General features: G+C 42.6%; 1 protein-coding gene and 1 long non-coding RNA gene across 2 annotated transcripts; both read right to left on the minus strand.

The window, feature by feature from the left end:
- Nucleotides 1-4,480: 4,480 nt before the first annotated feature.
- On the minus strand, nt 4,481-10,080 carry LOC135423665 (uncharacterized). Its single transcript, XR_010434876.1, has 4 exons — nt 9,305-10,080; nt 8,759-8,863; nt 8,540-8,680; nt 4,481-4,831 (listed from the first exon to the last, which is right to left on the minus strand). It is a non-coding gene; the product is annotated as an uncharacterized LOC135423665 (long non-coding RNA).
- A 1,874-nt stretch (nt 10,081-11,954) lies between these two features.
- On the minus strand, nt 11,955-19,499 carry RAE1 (ribonucleic acid export 1). Its single transcript, XM_064674141.1, has 12 exons — nt 19,381-19,499; nt 18,764-18,860; nt 18,507-18,611; nt 17,786-17,878; nt 17,287-17,373; nt 16,832-16,918; nt 16,541-16,612; nt 16,102-16,209; nt 15,683-15,789; nt 15,511-15,586; nt 14,765-14,959; nt 11,955-13,291 (listed from the first exon to the last, which is right to left on the minus strand). The coding sequence occupies exons 2-12, from the start codon at nt 18,851-18,853 to the stop codon at nt 13,205-13,207; spliced, it is 1,107 nt and encodes a 368-aa protein (XP_064530211.1). The 5' UTR covers nt 18,854-18,860; nt 19,381-19,499; the 3' UTR covers nt 11,955-13,204.
- Nucleotides 19,500-20,005: the final 506 nt, after the last annotated feature.

A 20,005-nucleotide genomic window follows, 5' to 3' on the forward strand; every position in this document is an offset into this window, starting at 1 on the left:
CTGCCTCTGCGGACAGGGATGCACCATTCCCGTTGGTGTTCAGCAAGGGGATTCTCCTCCACTGTCCCCGTTTTGCATTTTGGTCCCTGAAAGGACAGACAGCTCCTACTATGAAATATAAGACTGTGAAGTGCCACTACCTTTGACCTGACCTGTAGGTTTCAGCCCTGACCTGTGATTCAAACCTTGGGGTATTGTTACTGTAGCACAGCCCCATATTCACTCCCTGTACCGCTCTGTCCATAACTGCAGGAAAACAAAACCTGAAAAGCTACTTTGTACCTCAGAATCCATTGCTGGAGAACACTTGCAATCCTTTATTTCCTCCAACATCAGTTGGAGTCTAGGGTGTGAGAGCGGGTCCCAGAAGTCCTTGTTCATTCATGGTTTCCATCTCCCAGAACCTCAAGAACTGCCCCTGTGCCTTAGGTTTATCATTTTACAGAGAAAGAGATTTTTTGCCACATGATAAATGCAGAGGTAACGTTAGCAAAAAAAGCCAGTGAAGTTCTAAATCACCATCAACTTTGGCTTCTATACAGCAGGTTCAAACTGCAGACGTTTTTCTTTCATGGACCCCACAGAGAAAAGCCAGTTATTTCAAGAGAAAGGAATGCATTAATGTCTGCACTCTGTAGTTATTCATTAATATTTTTCTTGCATTGCTTCCATAGTTCTAAACACCCTATGCTTCATAAAAGAGAGGGGGAAAACAAAAAGCCAAGGAAAGCCATTAAGCTTTTCAGGACTAAAGCACCAGACTTCAAGACTAGGACACATTTCCACTGATTACTGTGGGAAAAAGGATGGAGCTGGGCCAGCAGCACCCAACATCACTGTGACATTAACAGCCTTCTGCAGACAGACAGCCCCATGGAAATCTGTGGAGCTTTTGTGTTTCATGCAGTGATGGATTATGCGCAGCTGTCCCTGATCCATCCCAACAGCAAGCCTGGAATACACCTTTGGGGTCGGACTCCAGCCAGAGGTCGGGGCCTCTCCACCACTGAGTCATACCCCTTCTGTCTGCATGACTTCCACCGCAAACTGCACATCAGCTGCTTCCTGGGCCGCCCGAGCTAATGACAACCCAGTTGGCACTCAGTCACTGTCCTTTTACAGAGCTTCATTCTGCTCCAAATGATGGCAAAGATTCAAATCATCCAAAGAGGCTCTGGCTCCTCTGCAGGGCAAGGCTTGCAGAGTTCTCAAAAGCAACCAGCAGTATCTCAATTCTTGATGCTTTCACTGGTCGGGGGAAAAACATAAGCTTCACATCTCTCAAAGGAGAGATCCCAGCTCCTCTTCTTTCCTAGAGGCAGGAACAGGAGTTCTCTTACAGGCAGAACAGAACAAGAAAGAAGTTAGGGCTAAACCTGCACTCGGTGAGCACCACAAACCCCCTGGTCCCACTGGTGTGGCTGGGGGAGGCTGCCTTAGTTCTGCCACACCCTGGAAAGCAGGACGGGAAATGAAATCTCCTGTCTCATGGTACAGCTATTGCAAATGCAGGGTCTGATGAGCTGTTACCACAAACACAGTGGGAAAGAGAAGAGAAAGTGAGTAAGGATAACTTTATGTGAGTAAATTAATTTTTTTATATTTTCCCACACACATTCTTGTGATAAGCCATCATGCTCCCCAAAGCACCAACAGATTAAATCCAGCCATCAGATCAAATCTGCAGGAGTTTGACTGAGCCAGTTTGATGACACCTTCTCCTGCTTTTACTACAACAACACGAGTACCCGAGAAGAGAATGTTTCAAGTTTCTTTGGTCAAAGACAGTTCCTTCAGAGACAGGCATATCTCAAAGTGTGAAGCTGCCTTGAGGAATACTGGACAATGCTTAGCATAAACCCAAGAGCCAACTGCAAGCAAGAAGGGGAACACATATCTGATACATGCTATTGTAGGGGGACATTTAGTCCTTTGTAGTTATTAAGAAATAAAACTACACTGGTCAATCAATGAGGAGGCTGGGAGAAAAGTCATCTTTAGCAGCGGGTATACAACCATCCATATTCTTAAGGTATAGGATTTGTATTGCAAATCCAGAGCATCCTATTCTCATTCAGATTGGGAAGATTAATTTTATGATAATTCAACACAGTTAAGAGAACTCACTGGGGTTTTACTTGCATGTAAATATATTCCTTGAGGCTTATGCAAAACTGATACACAAAGGCTCCTTCTGGTGGATTTCAGCAGCATTAACCAAGAGGTTGGAATGGAGCAGCTGCAGATCAGCAAACCAAGTGTCCTGGGTTCCACTGAAAGTGAGAAGGTGGCACTGCAAGACTATCCAGGCACAAAACCATGTAGAAATAGTCCCTGCCTGAAGGAAGGAAGTAAAAACAAATTGTGGCAGGAAGTTATACCTTCAAGAGCACAAGAGCAGGACAGAGATGGGGAAAGAGTAGCAGGGGAAATGTTCCCTGTTTCTTGTCCTCTGCAAAGCCCCAAAGTCCTTTCTGTTCTTGTCCCTCCCTTGGTAGTGAAGCTCTGTGGTACTCTCCTCATATACTTGTCTGAGCACTTCCCTTTCTTTCACTGATGTCTTCGGGAGAGTTGGGTTGAGACATGCCAGGTCTGATCAGAAAGCCAACTTCCCTCATTTCTTAGGAGACTGATGGGCTTTATTTTTAAAATGTAGCTACAGTGGAGCTCTGACCTTTTTCAGTTGCTGCAGTTGCTTAGCCAAGACTTCATTGCTGTAGGGCAGTGCCCTTCAGTTTTGCCATGGATACCCACTTACTGCTTGTTGCAACAACAGCAGAAGAAACATCCCCCTTCGAAGCTCCACAGTTAAATAAGTTAGCTGGAGAGAGAGGGATCTACTGTGGGAACTGTTTGCTTTGTTAGTTTTACTAATGCTCAGTCTGGATGCTGGCCACCAGCTAGGCTGTGAACAGGAGCAGTGCTGGGAGATCTTGAGGGAAGCTGCATTCAGTGGCATTTGGTTTAGGTTATAGCAGGAAGTTCTGCATCTGGGCCCGTGGTCTCAGATTTTCTGCTTTGGTGCCCTGAACACACCGTAACCATTGCTTAACCCAGAGCTGCTGCCACAACAGGAATTGAAAAATTATCCTTCTTTGGGCCACTTGTAACAAAACAGTTGAGTAGAGGATGTTCCCAATCAGGATTGCTTTTTGAATAGGCTTTTGCTTCTGTAGGAATTTTCTAATAGGACTGTTTCCTCTTCTGAAATATTTCAGAACTGAGTGAACTCTGTTTCCTTTTGCTGGCTAAACTAGTTACACACAATCAGACCACCAGCTCTAGTGGGCACAGAATGATCTGGTTTAATGTGCAAGTAACCTGCATTAAAAGAACATAATAAGATGCCACATGGATATGGACATTGATAACTCTGGGACTGTGAGAACAACAAAAGGGACACCTGCCTCGACTCTGCTGGACCACAAGCATATTTTAAAAATTGTGGCAAAAGGAAATGCCATTAGAAGTCTAGTTATACTTCTCCAAACCTTCCTGCCCTCCCACTTGATATCCCTTGGCAAAATTAAAGTTGTGTGTCTGTGCCATGACAAAGCACAAACTGAATCATGGTAACAGCTACAAGATTCCTGAAAACTAAGAGGCTCAGGGAAGAAATTGCAGAGCTCATAACTCCTTGGAGGATCTTGCCACAGGAAGGCAGAGCTGCACTGCAAGCCTTGGATATAAGTCTAGATTAAGATAAAGACATAATATTGCCAATGAAACTAAGAGGCTGTGCCATCACATTGCTCATACACCTGCAGCTGCCAACTAGAACTTGTGCGTTTTTCCTTGACACCATTACCATTTCCTATGAGTTCCTTGGAGAGGCTCAGCTGCAGCACAGTAGCCAGCACTTTTCCTTCCACATGCCCTTGTGCAGGTCGTGCATGTCAGAGGGGAAGAATGAACCACCTGTCTGGGAGCAGGAAGGACCAGATCAGCAAGGAAGGTGCTTCAGGGGCACAGTGGTGAACCCCTGATGCCCCCACCTTGAGTGGTCAAACCTGCATTTATTGGTACTCGTTACTCTGCTCTTGGGGAATTTCTCCTCCGTGATCTGTGATGTGCTGTTTATCCAGGTATAAGTCCTGGGAGCTGTGTGTGTACAGACTCTACCCAGCCTTGGCAAAGCCCTCTGGGGAGCTGGAATGACACTGCACCGGGGACGCAGCCGAGCTGGCCGGGGCTGCCAGCTGGGGATTGTCACAGTCTGACAGCAGGGAGCTGGGCTGGCTTTCTGAGCAATGAAAATACTGCCCTTGATTAGGATGGTGGCTTGTTTTCTGGCATTGTTGGCATCTATGCCAAATAGTTTTGTCATCATCAGTATTGTAATGTCTTGGCCTAGAGCAGTGGTAACCCTTGCCTTTCCTGCGACCACAGGGACGACGCTCTTCGGCCTATTAATGAATAACTAATGAAAAGTGCAGATCTTCACATTGCAACTAAATTATGTAACAAATCCAGGAAACCCTTCACTAGCTGATCTCAGTTTCTTCTTTACCTTGTAGAAGGTAGGAAAGGGACGATAAAGGGTTAGAAACAGAAAAGTACCAGGACAAAGCAAACAACTCATGTTAGTTTCTGGGGCAGAAGTTTCTATCCGAATTTTCTACCACAACTCCTCCATTGATAGTAAGCAGTGGGCAACAGGAGCTGTAAGATAAAGAGAGATACAGCAAACATTTTTCTGCTATGACACATTAAATGATGTCAGAAGGACATTAGATATGGAGGCCAAAATACTTCTCATTTTTTCAAGTTTGCCTTTGGTGATGTCATGGAGGAAGAGACTCTTCAGGAACAGGCTCAGGTATCCCCATATCTGAAAGACAGAGCATGGGGAGAAGGGAGAGAAAGATAAAGAGATAAAGCCACTTATCACCACCTGCTAAACACAACCTCCAATAAAGGTTGTTCCCTTCCTGAATTCCTGCACAGAAAATCTGCCTCTCTGTAATGGAAATATTGTCCCATCTCTCTTAGGTTGGGATTTAATTATCAAAAGGGTTTTCCTCCCTTAAAAAGGTTTTTTTTAGAAAAAAACATTCCATTTGAGTCAAACTGCAAAACTTACATCTCAAAATAGTTAAAAAAATATTTTCGCTGTTTCAATTTTATGTCGTATGTTGGGAAATATTAATTGTAACTTCATACTTTAGTTAGCATTTTGAAAAACATAAAACTACATTTGAAAATGAGCAAGAAATCATTTAATGTTCTTTAAAGGAAGGAAGCTCACTTCAGGCCTTTTGAAAAAGCATTAATAATTATTTTTTTTTTGGCCAAATATTTGTGGAGCTGTTATGATAAAACTAAGTGGTATTTTCTGATTTAAAAAAAGAAAATGCCAGAAGGCTTCTAACAATCTGTGCCAGAGCTGCCAGGGCCACATCCCATGACCTTTTCATGGGAGTGCACGTGACACTGGTAGTACAAACTGAGCAGGAACTGTCCACACAGTCCAGCCAGGGAATAAGACACAGAAGAACATTAAACAAGATATCTCAGCTCTGGGATGTACAACACAGTTGTATGGACACAACAGACATTCTCAACAGTGAAAGAAAAGTGACTCCAGAGCTGAAACACATCGATGGCATTGGGTCAGACCTCAGCCAGGCCCTTTTTATCCAATTTCCCACAGGTGACCACACCCGGGTCTCACCCATGGATCACTTCTTGACCTGATGGTCCTTTTCTCCAGGTTGCTGTATTTTAGACCTTACTAATACAGACTCTGATATCATCCCTCCAGCTGTGATACTTTTAGAAGGTATTTAATGCCCACAATGAACCTGGGCAAGCGCAGAATACCATACACACACACACACACACACACAAATACTGGCATGGTATGTAATTAACCTTCTTCAAAGGTTTTGTTAGAAACTCTTAGAGCCCTCTAGTTACCATGTCTACTCTATTCAAACACAAGACAGCAAAGATTCGTTGCTGAATCAGTGGCTCTGAACAGGATATGAACACAATTGAAATGTCAGGACAACAACATATCAGCACTGGATACAGAAGGTGTATCCATGCAGCCTGGAAAGGTACTCAAAAAGAAAAACACAGTTCCCTGGACTGAAATCTGAATGATTCCAGCTTCTGCATGGTCTCAAAAAGCCCAAAATGGCCTTTTACAAAAAAATATTGGTTATGATGGTGCCACAGAAGTGCAGCACAATCGCAGACTGCAAAGGTCAAAGCTCTCTTGGGCAAGGCCATCAGGTTCCCGACAGTCCAACACCCACATCCCATCGGCTGGAGCATCACAGTCACTGCTGATGAGGAAAAGCATCAACAGCTCAACAGGCAGTTGCCAGCAACACGATGTCCCCAACATTGCAACAGGACAATGACATCAGTTGGACATGACAAGTGAAACAAAGGCAGCCCATTTCCTGCTAAATCACACGGACCAGTTCCTGACCACATCATGCTTTTAGTTAGAGAACAGGGTAAGACAATAAAGAGGGCATGTATTACATGTGTTCTCAGAAGGACACAAAGGCTGACAGATCAGTTGATCTGCATTTTTGAAGTCAAGTCAAGCTCGTGAATGAAGCATATGGATCAGTACTAAACCAGGAATCCATTCTGCTTCTTAGAGTATGATTTTCCTTTTGCCAGCCTCAGGGTGCCAAGGCCAGTCCTACCTCAAAGGACATTTTCACCAGCCTACAAGAAGAAAAAACAGTTTTTATGTTTCCTTATCAGAAGGGTAGTCATGACAGAACTATCCAGGAAGGTCAGGAGGCCTACTAAGAGCAAGTAGGTTACTATTGGTGAACATTTCCCTGGGCCAAGCCAGTTCAGAATCGTTTGGAGAGTTCAATCATCTCTCTCATCTCCCTACTGCTGTTGGCAGGACCACCAAAGAGAAGTGCTCAGATGATGAACTGGATGACCTCAGCCATTGAGAAAGACACAGGTCAGCACTACAGAACGACTCCAACTGCATCACGCAGCCTATGGCTGAACAAAAGCTCTATAGGAGAAGGGTTCAATGAAAAAGGTTTTGCTAAGCTGTTCTCTTTAAATACACATCTCCCATCTTTCTGTGGTTTTGTGAAAAGCTGTTTCAGTCCAGTAAATGTGTTTCTGAAATGCTACATGCTCATGTTTGAAGTCTGACAACACTCAACAGATGTAAAATTTGTTCTTTATAATTATATAGATACTGTTCCATAATTAAACATTAATGCTTAAACAACCAGCTACTGTCTGCAACAGACCAAGAATGAACATTACACAGAAAAGGGAGACCTCCAAGGAAAAGAGTCAGGTATCTGCAGAAGGCAATTACCTGTCAGTAAGTGATACCTGAGTCCGTATAAATCCCACCCTGCGTTACAGCAGGAGCATGGCAGACAGCTGTCCTTCCAAAGAAAAAAAGATTGTAAAGATTGTATTTGAATTCTAGTTTTAGTCCTTTGAGAACAGTTTGAGCTACTGAATTATCTGTGCAGTTTACTGAGTACATAATCATGGCCTATTTTAAACAAAATGTATCTCCTTTTGTTGAAGGCTGCCAGAGGAAGGTGATTGAACGAGCTGACAGTGGGTCAGAAAAGGACGTTTGAACCTTTCTGGCATAACTGTAAGTACCTCAGGAGGAGCTGAAAAAATCACTGGAGTTTGGCTTCATAGCATTGAGAGGAACTGAACATCGCTCCCCTTATCTGGTCCAGCAAATCAATAATCTGCATTTAAGAAACATTAATGACACAAAGCATTCTGTATCAAACTACAAAGCATTTGTTGATACACCATCAAGAATTAGAGACTTTGCTGACTGGGGTATTTAACGTGCAGTTTCCAGCATTTTTCTGTTGCTACAACAAACCCATTGTTACATCTCAGGATATCCACACCTCACACGTAGAAAGCAGTTATTGCCTGCAAAAGATACACTGGGCAGTAAAGGGTAAACCTTCCCTATGCACAGTTGAGAGTATTACCTTAATCTTTTATCTAGGCCTGCTTTTCAGTGGCACCTGATACAGGAGCTATACCAAACACTTCCTTGAATACATAAAGCCAGAGATTGAGTTACACAGGGTTGAAGATCTATGCCACGAGTAAGACAAAAGCTCCTATATTACCTGGCACATGCCTGCTAAATTATTGAAGTGTCTCTTCAAACTGAATATATTCACTGGATAATTAGTCAACAGAAGAAAACGGTCTCTCTTTACAAAGCTAATGTTGACAGGTATTGTATCTTTTATGCACTGCAACAAAAAGCATTTGCAGAGCTGATGCAACACAAACATTTGGAACTGCTCGTCAATGCAAGTGTTCCCAAGGCACTTGGTCCCCTTTGTGATGCTGCCTCAGTCTCATATTACCTTACAACCAAGTCCTAAACAGTGTGAATTACTTTTAATGATGCATCCCCCCCATTTCAGGCAAATGGTACAAACAGATGAAAGTTTGTTTTGCATTTGAGGAAGGAGTGAGATCAAACTGGCACAGGTACCAGCCTGACCCAATGCTGTGCCCACCTCTGTCAAGTGGGACCTACCTGGGGCTGTGCAGACGAGTCACTGCCACTTCTCAATTCGTAATTCTTGTAGCTGATAACCCAATGTGCCACTCCAGCAGCTGGATTCTCATGGGCTTGTTTCTTGGGAACACAGGCTACTCCATGTGTACACGGAACACCCTGCACAACAGCAGTCCCAGCATCTGCCTGCTGGAACCATCCCAGCCAGCCAGCTGATGCTGCTCCGTTTATTCTGACCTTGCAAGGGAAGAGCAGCAGCAGTTTCCATCCATGAAATGGCTGTGCTGTTGCTGAGAGCAGGAGGATGGGCCCTGCACTGCCTGGGTATAAACCTAAGCATACCTGGAATTACAAAAGCTGTTTGAACGTGAGCTGCGGGATGAAATACACAATTCTACCAACTCCAGTTCACAGCCCAAGGTGTGCAAAGACAACATTCTGTCAACGCAATACTACTGGTGTTTTTTGTCTTTTAAGTTAAGCCTGTTACACCTGACACTAAGGGGACAGACAGGATTTTAGGGATCTTCAGAGTGAAGACAGCACTAAATTGTAGTTACGGTTAAAGCTTTCTTAAAGACTATATTATGATTAGTATAGCATAGAATTTATGATTAGTATGTCACAGGATTTCTACAAGAAGAATCAATTTAGTACAATCTATAAGTAGAATAATACAGAATTTATAACGTAAATTAAAATTTCTTATCACCAGGGCCCTCTGCAGGTTGGAGGATCTTAATACATGGTTTGCTGTATCAATACAACAATCATAATACAGACTTGGAAATCATGTAATAGAATAAGAGTCACTCATTCAGTCCCAAGGAAGCAGAGGATGGAGGAGGCAACTGTGGCCATGGGGTGGTCATGGGTCTCACTGTTCAGCACCAGTCTGGGTCTGAATTCTCCACTTAGGATTTCTAACTCCATGACTTCATAGTCAGTGCTCTGGGTGCTGTTACACCTCCCTGTTTGGTGGTGGGATCATTAACACCACTGGGCTGGCCGGGTGCCTGGGACCTTCAAGGCCAGCAAGGAAGAGAGCAATCGGCCTGGAGCCCAGGAATCTTGAGGCCAGCAGGGAGGGGAAAAAGAAATATGTTTGTTTGACTTGGTTCACAGGACCTTCAGGGTTTGATAGTGAGGAAAGGGGAACAAATAGATGACAAATAACTGTACTTTGTATTAGAGCACACATGCAGCAGCACTGCCAGCACCTCACAGAACTCCAGTGGAGACAAGCATTGCAGCCAGGGCTGCAGGGAGAGCTTTCCTCGGGAGCCATCAGCACTGCCATCGCCTGGCACGGCAGCAGATCTACAGCAACGGCTTTGAACGGGAGCATTTTGTGCATTCTGCAACTGCTGGTGTAGAGAATGTTATCAGGGAATTGCTTCTGTTCCGAATTTGTTCCGTTCGTTATTGTGTGCTGCAGCACCAGATGGTGATTCTTACCTGGCTGGTAAAGGTGAACAACCCAAGGGAAACGTTTTACACAGTGAATCTCCATCAAAGACTGTTGAAAGAAGTTCTTTCAAAAAGTGAAAGTGAGTTCTTTCACCTCACCCTGGACTGCAAATGATACTTAGCCAATCTGGAGACATAAAAAGCATAACAGCATTTCACTTTGCCTGGGTCCATCTCTACAAACAAAGAAGAAAAAGCAAATGAGAAATAAGTGGTTTCTATCATTTCAAAGACCAGACAGTGTGAACCTTGTGACAGTGGTTTGACACAATTTGTCCAAACACCACATCTGCAAACAGCACTTTTTCACAGTTAAATTAAACCAGGCCTAAGCAATAGTTTAATTGAAATGTCCCACATATGCCTAACCCCACCTCAATCTCAAATCCATACCTCTCTGGAAAACAACTCAAACAGACCTGTTTCCTGGCCTAGGTGCTAGAGCTGGAGTACTCACCAATTCAGTATTGCATTTCCTCTGACAGATGGTAAATTAAGACACTCTGCCTGCCTGCCATTGTGCAAACATGTCTGGTTTCATTTGTGAAAGGCTTTAGCAGACAAACTTTGCAATTGCTTAGTTTTCTGAAATACACTTCATTAAACCAATGTGCAAAACCACTGACACGTGAGAGTAGCAGGTGGAAGCTCATCTAAAAATATTGTAAAATATTCCCATTTTGGGAGGCTTAACTGAATTGCTCTTTATGCCAAAGATTATTTTTGTGCAATAAAACACGAACATTGACAGCAAACTTTCAAAAAACTGGTGAAAATAGGAACCTTACATTCTTCACTCAGGTTTTTTTGACAGGTAACTGCCACAGAATAGCAAGTTAATACATTTCCAGAAATGCTCTAACATTTATTAGTGTGTGAATAAGCTCTCACTTATGTTTGATGCTCGAAGGCACACAGCTGTGTGTACTTTACAACTCAGCCTCACAATAATTCCAGGGAGGAGTAAATTGCCAATGTGTTCTCTTAACTTCGGTAATGGAAAACAAATCAGTTCAGTTTGACTCTCTCCTCCCAGTTGAATATCTCTAATATGCACGGCAACATAATGGAAAATATGCCCGTCTAAAATTAGTCTGAACAAGCAGCAGGTGATGACTAAACAATTCTGAAGCCTCACTGACAAAGAAATTGAGTCCAGCAGGAGAATAACTACTCAACATATCAACACATTACAAATTACAAAACAAGACTGAGCAGTGCTGGCTTTAGTGTCCACTTACGTAGGTTCGACTCCATGGGATTCCCACAGAAATGTACCTGCTAAACTAATCTATTTTCTCTCACCTAATTCACACTGTTGAGTATTTACACTAAAAATACCAGATTCTTTAAAACAAGAAACAATGATACATTCCATTCTCCCCTGTTTACACCAGTGGGAGTTCTGCACATCCACAGTCACATCCACCTAATCTTGAGCCTGCAGTTGCTTGGTGGCATTCACCTGACTGGGAAGTCTGGAAAAATGTGCTGACAACCAAAAATTGCTTCATAACAATTGCAACCTTAGGAAAAAAAATCAACAGAAACAGAAAAAATGTTTGAGGAAATGACCAGCTACTGATGTAAGTGCTGGGAACTCTTTCCTACCTTAAAGAAAACAAACAGTTCATGAATGTGAAATCTAAAACCATACATAGATAGCAAGAAAAAAAACTGTCTTGAGAAATAAAAACATAGAAGAGATCATCCCTGTTGAAATACCAAGGAACTTGATTCACTCTCACAAAACAAAAGACCTTTCACACCAGTTCTCCCAACTCCTTCACCCAAAACCACAGGAATCATTTGTAGTGAAACAGCAATTGGAAAATGCACTCAATTCCCAGCTGGAGGAAAAGGCAGTGGACTTTCAGAAAATGCCTCTGAATTACAGCGAAAGGACAAGAAGCTGCTTCTACAAGTGAACACACCACACTGTCCACGGTATTATAAACAGAACTTTTGAATATAAAAAAGCATTTAGTAAAAATTTTATTTGAAATGCAGCATGAATCCATAACCATAAGCATCAAAACATAACAGTTTTACAGAGAATTTGTACAATATGACATGTATTTCTATACATGCGCCCCCCCTTTTTATTCAGTCATTATCAAATAAACAAGTTAGACAGGAATAATAAGCATTCACTTCTGAAAAGAAAACTTTGGCATGTATACAACTGACTAGTTAAAAGTAAACAGTGGTAGATTCAAGTCAGAAAGAGACCCACTCGCTTTGTTTCACAGCGTTTTTGATCTGGATGAAGCTCCCCAGCACTACTTTCTAGTTACTACAAAAATGACTATTTTTTTCAGTCCTGAACACTCTGTTCCAGGACAAAATCACGTTAAGAGAGACGCAGAACAACCAACTTTTAACGCTAAAAGGTGTCAGTTTCCAAGCAGTTCAGGTCACAAGAATTTTGCACACCTTGGTTTGGTCATGAATAAAACCTTTAATGGTTTGCTTGTGTTACTGAACATTTTAACACTTGGCACCACTGGCAACTTCTCTGAACTAGAAAAAGCGTGAGTGGCTCAAAGTTTGTGACCATTGCTGAAGTGTTAGAAAAAAACTAAAGTAAAGTTTGCACTGGGCCCATCTTCTGTCTTGAGTTTCTGTCACTGCTGTTGGCCCCTTACATACCTTCCTACTCATCTGAAAAAAGGAGGGAAAACAATTTGCAAGGCATTTCTTCCTGGCATACAGCAGACAATGCTTCCATTTCAAAAACCAGAAAGCAATGAAAGAACCCCTGAATTATCAATAAGAAAAAACAAGCCTCCTTTGAGAAGAATTAATGGTGATTCTTCAAGTACTTAAAAAAAATACAGTATTTATACAACTTCTCCAGAACTATTATAATTAACAAATTTTAATGTTGTACTAACAAAATAAATCCATAGATACAAATGGTTGCACTTCAAAGCAGGAACATCTACCCCAGATGTTGATTTTGCTGCAATTTCATTATTGCTGTGGAACAGAGAGTGGTTAAATCATGTCATTACGAGACTCTCTTTCTTAAACACATCAGAGTATCTAATTTGAAAAATGTTCTCCAGCAAGTCAGATTACATTTAACTTTTACAGTTCCTGCTAAATGTTTGTAATCCAAAGTCAACTGAACCATGGTGCAACAGAGCCCAGATGGCAAAAGAGCAGAGGCAGGAACAACAGAACAAGTGGAGTATCACAAGTCAGACTCTACTTCTTATTCCTGGGCTTTAGCTCTTCTGCTGCATTTCGCAGAAAAATGTAGTTTTTCTTCTGTGGATTATAGAATTCATGACCCTAAAAAGAAAAATAATCTACATTTACTCTCTTCAAACAAGAAATATCAGCATAACCTTAAAATGTAAGAATATGGATATTCCATTAGTTTTGTTTATTAAGGCTTAATTTGAAAGCCTTTAAGACCAGATATTGGACCATGCTGGTGGATTAGAAAGAGCTTACTATAACAAGCAATTATAAGAACTGTGCATATAAAGTAATATTTAAGGGATGTTTATCCATTTGAAAAGTATAAAAAAAATAACCACACATCTCTAAGTTCTACTTTACAGGTGCAGCACAAAAGCTCAGTATGATTTTTTTAAACCTTTAAAGGTCACCCATATTTAAAGGTCACTCTATATTTTCTCTCTTTTAAATGACACAAGGTCACACCTTTTCAAAGTGAAGCCCAAGCTCTACAGGCAACTGCAAAATTATCTCTTCCCCAGCTACAGATGCAAATCTGTCATTTTGCATATTGACATTATTTGCATCCACATTACCAGCTCAGGACCCAAGTATCCAAATCAGGGAGAGTAAACACTAATAAAGCCACTGAAGTCCAACATGTAAGTTGGAAATTACCAATGCTATGGACAGAAATGGTTCTGGGAAGGAAGTTTAGTACTTAACACCTACTGGTTTTACTACTTAATACTGATTTACAGATAGCTGGTCCATCTCTACCACTGCAGTCTACCCAAGCATTAGAAGTGAAGAATTCATCTGCCCTGGCACGGCTGAGTTATCTTACTTTGGGCAGAAGACTAGATACAATGCAGTCAATTAAAATGTTGCTTTTTGTGGCATGCAATTGAGTTTATCTGTGTGACTTCTGCATTCATTTCAGTCATAAATACAAGGAACATGACCCTGAAAGTACCATGGAAATCAGTTACATTTCAATCTTGCTACCCTCCCTTCTTAAACTATTAAGAAGTACTGATTTTCCACACATTTGTTGTGATTCTCTTCAATATATATTGTTAAGTTTGGAAGAGAAACACATAAATAAGCACCATCAAAAAGCTTCACTCAGTTGTAGTGAAAATTCAGTACATGGCATTCGAACACTGGGGTGTTTATAACGACAGTCAGAGCTTTTTCTCCCCTGGACAGGAAGCAGAGCTGTGCATTTCAAAGAGATCTGTGGGAACCTGTTTGGGTGCCACACTGCCCCAGGACACTGCCCAGGGCAGAATGTGTGTGAGCAACCACAGCCACTTCTGAATCATGGAATTTACATTCTGCTCATCCACATCTGCAAGACAGAATCGTTTAGCAATCTTGTCCAACTGAAGCTAAAAACCCCCAGAATGCACAATTTCAGTGTTAAAACTTCATCAGGTGTCCAAAGTGACCATTGTAAATTTTCTCAAAAACTAGAAAAACCCAGCTTCTATTTATAACAAACAGTGGAAACCTCACATGACAAGGACAGACTCAGTTGTCAACTGCAAGCATGAATGAGAGTCCAAACCTCCTTACCTTTGACCAATCATAACTGGAAGCATATGCAAATATGTTGCCATTATGGTTGAAACAACAAGCAGATATTGGCTGGTCAAGCTGTTCTGAGGTTTTTAGCTTCGTCCGTGCATCTTTATCCCAGAAGCTGAATCTGCCATCAGATCCCACTGTTGCAAGAGTACCATGGACAGGGTGAAATGCTATCCCATTCACCTGCAGAACCACAAAACATACTGTGTAAAACACCACATGTGTGAACAGGTGATGGGAACACTCACAACAGATGTGCTAAAGCCTAAAAGAGTAAATAGACGGGGAAAAAAAAAATCAACTAGATAGGACTCTTATTTTATACAATGTTTTCAGATATATTTTTGGAGAAAAAAACCCAAAAAACAAAAAAATAACCAAACAAAAATCACCAAAGCAATAAGAAAAGCATCACGGTTTTTTTGTAGTACCTAAAAATTCTATGCATAATGGCATTACACAACTACATTAAGTTTTGTTTCAATATCTGCAAAGTTAACAAGTCTCAACTCCACCTGTTGATGATTTTGTGAAAGGCTGATCTGGTGCTTGTTTTATGGGAAGTATAAAAATTTGTCTTTCCTCTTTCAGTATGACAGGTCTTTAAATATATGTCTAAGACAAGTTTTGGCAAGACAAAAGGTCAAGGAGAACAAACAATTCAGATCCAACTTGACATTATGAGTGTAAACTGCCCTGTATATGTGATAGAGTGGCACATGTTCAGTACTTACAGCATAGATGTCCTGAGGTGCTGATGTGTTTGTTCCATTCGAGCGATGGCATTTAAAAGTGAAATTATCTTTTGCACTGGGAGGGAAATAAAAAAGCAATTAAAAAAATATCTTTTTAGATTCATTATTGTGACCTGATCAACACAGAAAGGATGTTTTAATAAATACTTACGGATTTGGGGGGTTGATATAATGAATAGCTACTCTTCCTTCAATACTTCCAAGGGCAAATCCAGTTGGTTTGTTCACTTTGTCTTTAAAAATAGCAACACAGCGATGCTAAATTCAAGAAAGATACAAAGGATTCTGAGAAACTTCTTTTCCACGGGGACACAAAACATCACAGACACCAAAGTAAAGCAAAACCACAAACAACGCCAAGAGATGGGTCAAATTCTGTTGAGAATTTGGGCCATAGTATTTGAATTTCTAAATCCTTATGAAAATCACCAATAAATCAATGGCAGACCAGGTCATGTGGCATACTAAGAAAACTTGGCTTTGAAATAGTGCTTGTTTTTACCAGGAAATGTCAAGCCCAGAATGTCAATAATCTGTAGAAACACACTCATAACAAATATTATAATTTACCTGGTGTTTAAGAGGAGAGTCTATTCTTCTAAATTCAGAAGGCTGGTTCTCTAACTGGTAAACTATCAAACCCCTTTCTGCAGTAGCCACAGCTGCCATAGGATGAACCTGGATAAGGTTGTAAAACAAGTTGGAAGAGAGACACTTGTGTTAAGAGCATGGCAGAGAAGTCCATTACTTCACAGAAAACCCTGATGAACTTAAAGGAATTAGAGGGAAGAAGAACAAAGTTCATTTGTAGACATATCTTCGGACATAACAAGTCAGTTTTTCACTGCCATTGAGAAATTAAGATCAGATTATGTTCTACTACTAAAATCGCACAGAGATTAAATACTAGCAGTATTCAGTACTACCCTAGAGAAGCCCCAAAATCTGCCAGTTTATTCCTACTCCCAGTCATCCTGCTGACACCAGTTTCCTGTATATCCTGGCTTACCACATCTGCACAGTAACATCTTTCAGGGAGCTGCAGTGTCATCATAGGTGTTGGTGAACGGGTATCCCAGAACTGATGGGAAAAGAAAAATGAACAAACTTACACTGGGAGCTGAGGATTCAAATTACTTCAGTAAAACCTGTGCCACACAACTGGCACAAGTTGTTTCATTCTGTGAAGTGAGGCTATTCCACTATTAGCATTTAATAAAATATTTTCACTTCACATACATACTTTCATACACAAATGATCAGCACACTTTGTGTCCATTTGTTCAGGTGAAAATCATACCTTCAAAGTTTTATCCCAGCTTCCTGTCATCACACAGCTATAATTGGGTGCTTTGATCCAATGGATAGTCTTCACAGGAGCATCGTGCTGAAGAAAAAAAAAGGACAAACAGACAGACAATTACTAATATAACAGGCCATGCTTCTTGTTTATGCTTCTCATATTTTTCTATTTATTTACACTTTTCATCCATTTGTGAAAGTCAATACAATGATATCTGAATTTTTTTTCCCCTCTAATGCAGCAGGGTAATTTAGTGAGATCACTGCAGCAATGGAAAAAGTTCTTTTGAGTGAAAAAGAGGAAACAGGTGCACAGGTTACTCAAATCACTTTGATCACCTACTCAGGTGCATTTCACTATCTCAAAAATATAAAAATGCTGAGAAAGGTACATTTTAATACAAACAGAAAAGTAAAAAGAACCACCTAATAGTTTGGGGCTTGATTACGTACTTGTGCAATCTGAATCGCTTGATTACTGTTGAGATCCCACATTTTGGCAGTTTTATCACAGGAAGCAGTAAATACTTTACTCCCATCCTAAAAAACAAGAATAGGACCAAGAGATTAACTGGTTCTATCACGAAGTATCTGTCAGAAAACTGCCAAGTCTTAGTCTCTTCTAATAATAGTGTAACATCAATATAACACATACTGGGATTGCAAGACGAAGAAGCAGCATAAAAATGGACATTTATTTATGCCTGTATGTCATAAAAGAGCAAACAGTGCTAGGTTTTATCTACTTTAAAATACACACTTAGCTTTTAAACTCACTTTTAACCTTCTTGAGCCCATGTCAGTCTATCCCACCAGGACACACTTAGCACACATTTACAGCAATGTAAATCTATACAACAACCATGGGCTATATCTACTCATCTGCCTGCAAACCACATGCCATTTTTTTTAGAGTTTTGGTCAAAACTGTGTATTTTAAATAGGAACATACATCACTCCAGCAGGCATCTAGTACAGGCCCTGTGTGCATCTGCTGAGCCTTTGGAATTGTCTGTCCATTATCCTGAACTTCCCAGCAGCGAACCTGTAACAGGAGAAGCAGATGCAGAAGTAACATAGTAACACAAACTTAAAAGATTGTCTTGAAGATCCCAGCCTTAGTTTATCCAACATTAAGTGAGATTATAAACACCAAGGTTTGTAGTTTTTTTGAGAACTAGTGAAACCTTATTTTCTCTGATTATGTCCCTTTCACCTGTACAGCCAAAACTTAACCCCATAACTTCAACTTCACCTCAAAATACCTTAAGAACACGAAAAACCTCACCGTGCTCTCCTGCAGAACCTTTAACTCCCAGCTGGGCAGGAGTTGCTCCCTGCAGGCCACCAGTCAGTAGATCAAACACAACAGTTAAAAAACATGCCCACACTCCTCTTCCCTCCCTGCTTTTGCCAGCTGGGATCTCACCCTTCAATTCAAACAAACTTGAATAATGTTGCACGAACTTGAATCTTTTTGAGGCTACACTGTCAAACTGGATGATTTACCAGCTTTGTCAAACTTAGTGGCTTGGTACCAGACACAAATTTTAGAGTTCCTCAACAAGTTATATAATCAGGTGCCCTGGTACAAGTTTTTAGGATGCCATTTTGCTGTTTAGGCACCAATGCTCCCAAGTTATTCAGCTGCATGTCTGACTGTGAGTACTTACATCATTGGCCCATGATCCTGCAATGAGGAAATTACCCGGCAGCGTGTGTGGACTAAATGCTAAACAAGAGATGCTGTCATCAGGTGGAGATGTTACCTCGATGTCCTACAAAGAACAGGAGACAAAACAAAACTTGCCACGTTTGAAAGACTGTGAGCTGAGATCTTATTACTCCTACGGAGCAAATTTTAGGCTCTGCTGTGACACACTAACACACAGAGCGGCGCAGTGGTGCCCACGGGGGCTGGCACTCGTACCTTCATGGGGTTGTGGTTATCCGCTGTGGTGCTGCCGAACATGCTCGTGCCGCCGGTGCCGAACCCCGACGTGGATCCGAACAGACTCATCTTGGCCCTGCAAAGGAGGGAAAGGCTCAGCGAGCCCTGCAAGGCCCTCAGCAAAGCCTCTACAAGGCCCTCCAGCGTGCCCGGGGCGTCTGACCGCAGCCTCTACACCAGCGCGGCCCTGGAAAGCACTCAGGAATGTACAGATATACCAAATTCATTAATTAATTAGTTAAATAAATAAAAGGGCACTTCTCGTCGCAGCTGTACCCCTGACACCTCCCGCCTGGAGGGAGAAGGGATTCCCTGCCGAGGATTCCCTGCCGGGGATTCCTCTCGAGAGCCATCTCCGCCGTGCCCCTCGCTGGCCCCGAGACCCCCCTCACGCCCCGCCTGGGGGGCACCAAGGCCGCGCCGCTCCGCCGGGGTCCTGCCCCCGGCCGGCGGAGGCCGGAGCTGCCCCCGGGAGTCCCGCGGGCGCTGCGGGCCCGGCCGGGCCTCCCCTGACCCAGCGACGGAGCGGGGCTGCGCTGCCCTTCCCCGTGACCCAGCGGCGGAGCGGGGCCGCTCTCCCCCTGCCCGTGACCCACCGGAGCGGGGCCCGCTCGGGCCGTGCCCTCAGCGACGGGACCCGGCGGCGCGCACGGGACGGGCCGCTCCTCCCTGCGCATGCGCCGCTGGGCGGGGCCGCGGCTGCGCCCTGGGCGCGCGGGGCGGGGCCGTTGCAACGGGTCCCTCCCGAGAGGAGCGTTGGGTCGGGTGTCGGGAAAAGGGGTTTCCCATAGAGGGTGGGTGGGCACTGAACAGGCTCCCCGGGGCAGTGGGCACAGCACCAACGCTGACAGAGCTCAAGGAGCGTTTGTGTGACACATGGTGTGGCTCTTGGGGATGGGCCTGTGCAGGGCCAGGAGTTGGACTCGAGGATCCTTGTGGGTCCCTTCCAAGTCAGCACGTTCTGTGTTTGTCATGTCACCTGTTTCGTTTCAAACAGCATTAAACCTTTGGTAGAATGCTGCCCCAGCTATTCCAGAAACTCATTCTCATGCAGATGGATCCTTCCTCAAGGCCAAACACACAACAACCTGACCCTCCTGCTGCTGGACCATCCGTGTGTTCCCTGGGTCCACACTGGACACCAGCCATCACTATCAGCTGTGACGCTGCTACTGTGCAGTAAATAAAAAGGAATTTAAATTCGAATTTAATACTGGTGGA

Source organism: Pseudopipra pipra, chromosome 17 (assembly GCF_036250125.1).
Source record: "Pseudopipra pipra isolate bDixPip1 chromosome 17, bDixPip1.hap1, whole genome shotgun sequence".
NCBI lineage: Eukaryota > Metazoa > Chordata > Aves > Passeriformes > Pipridae > Pseudopipra > Pseudopipra pipra.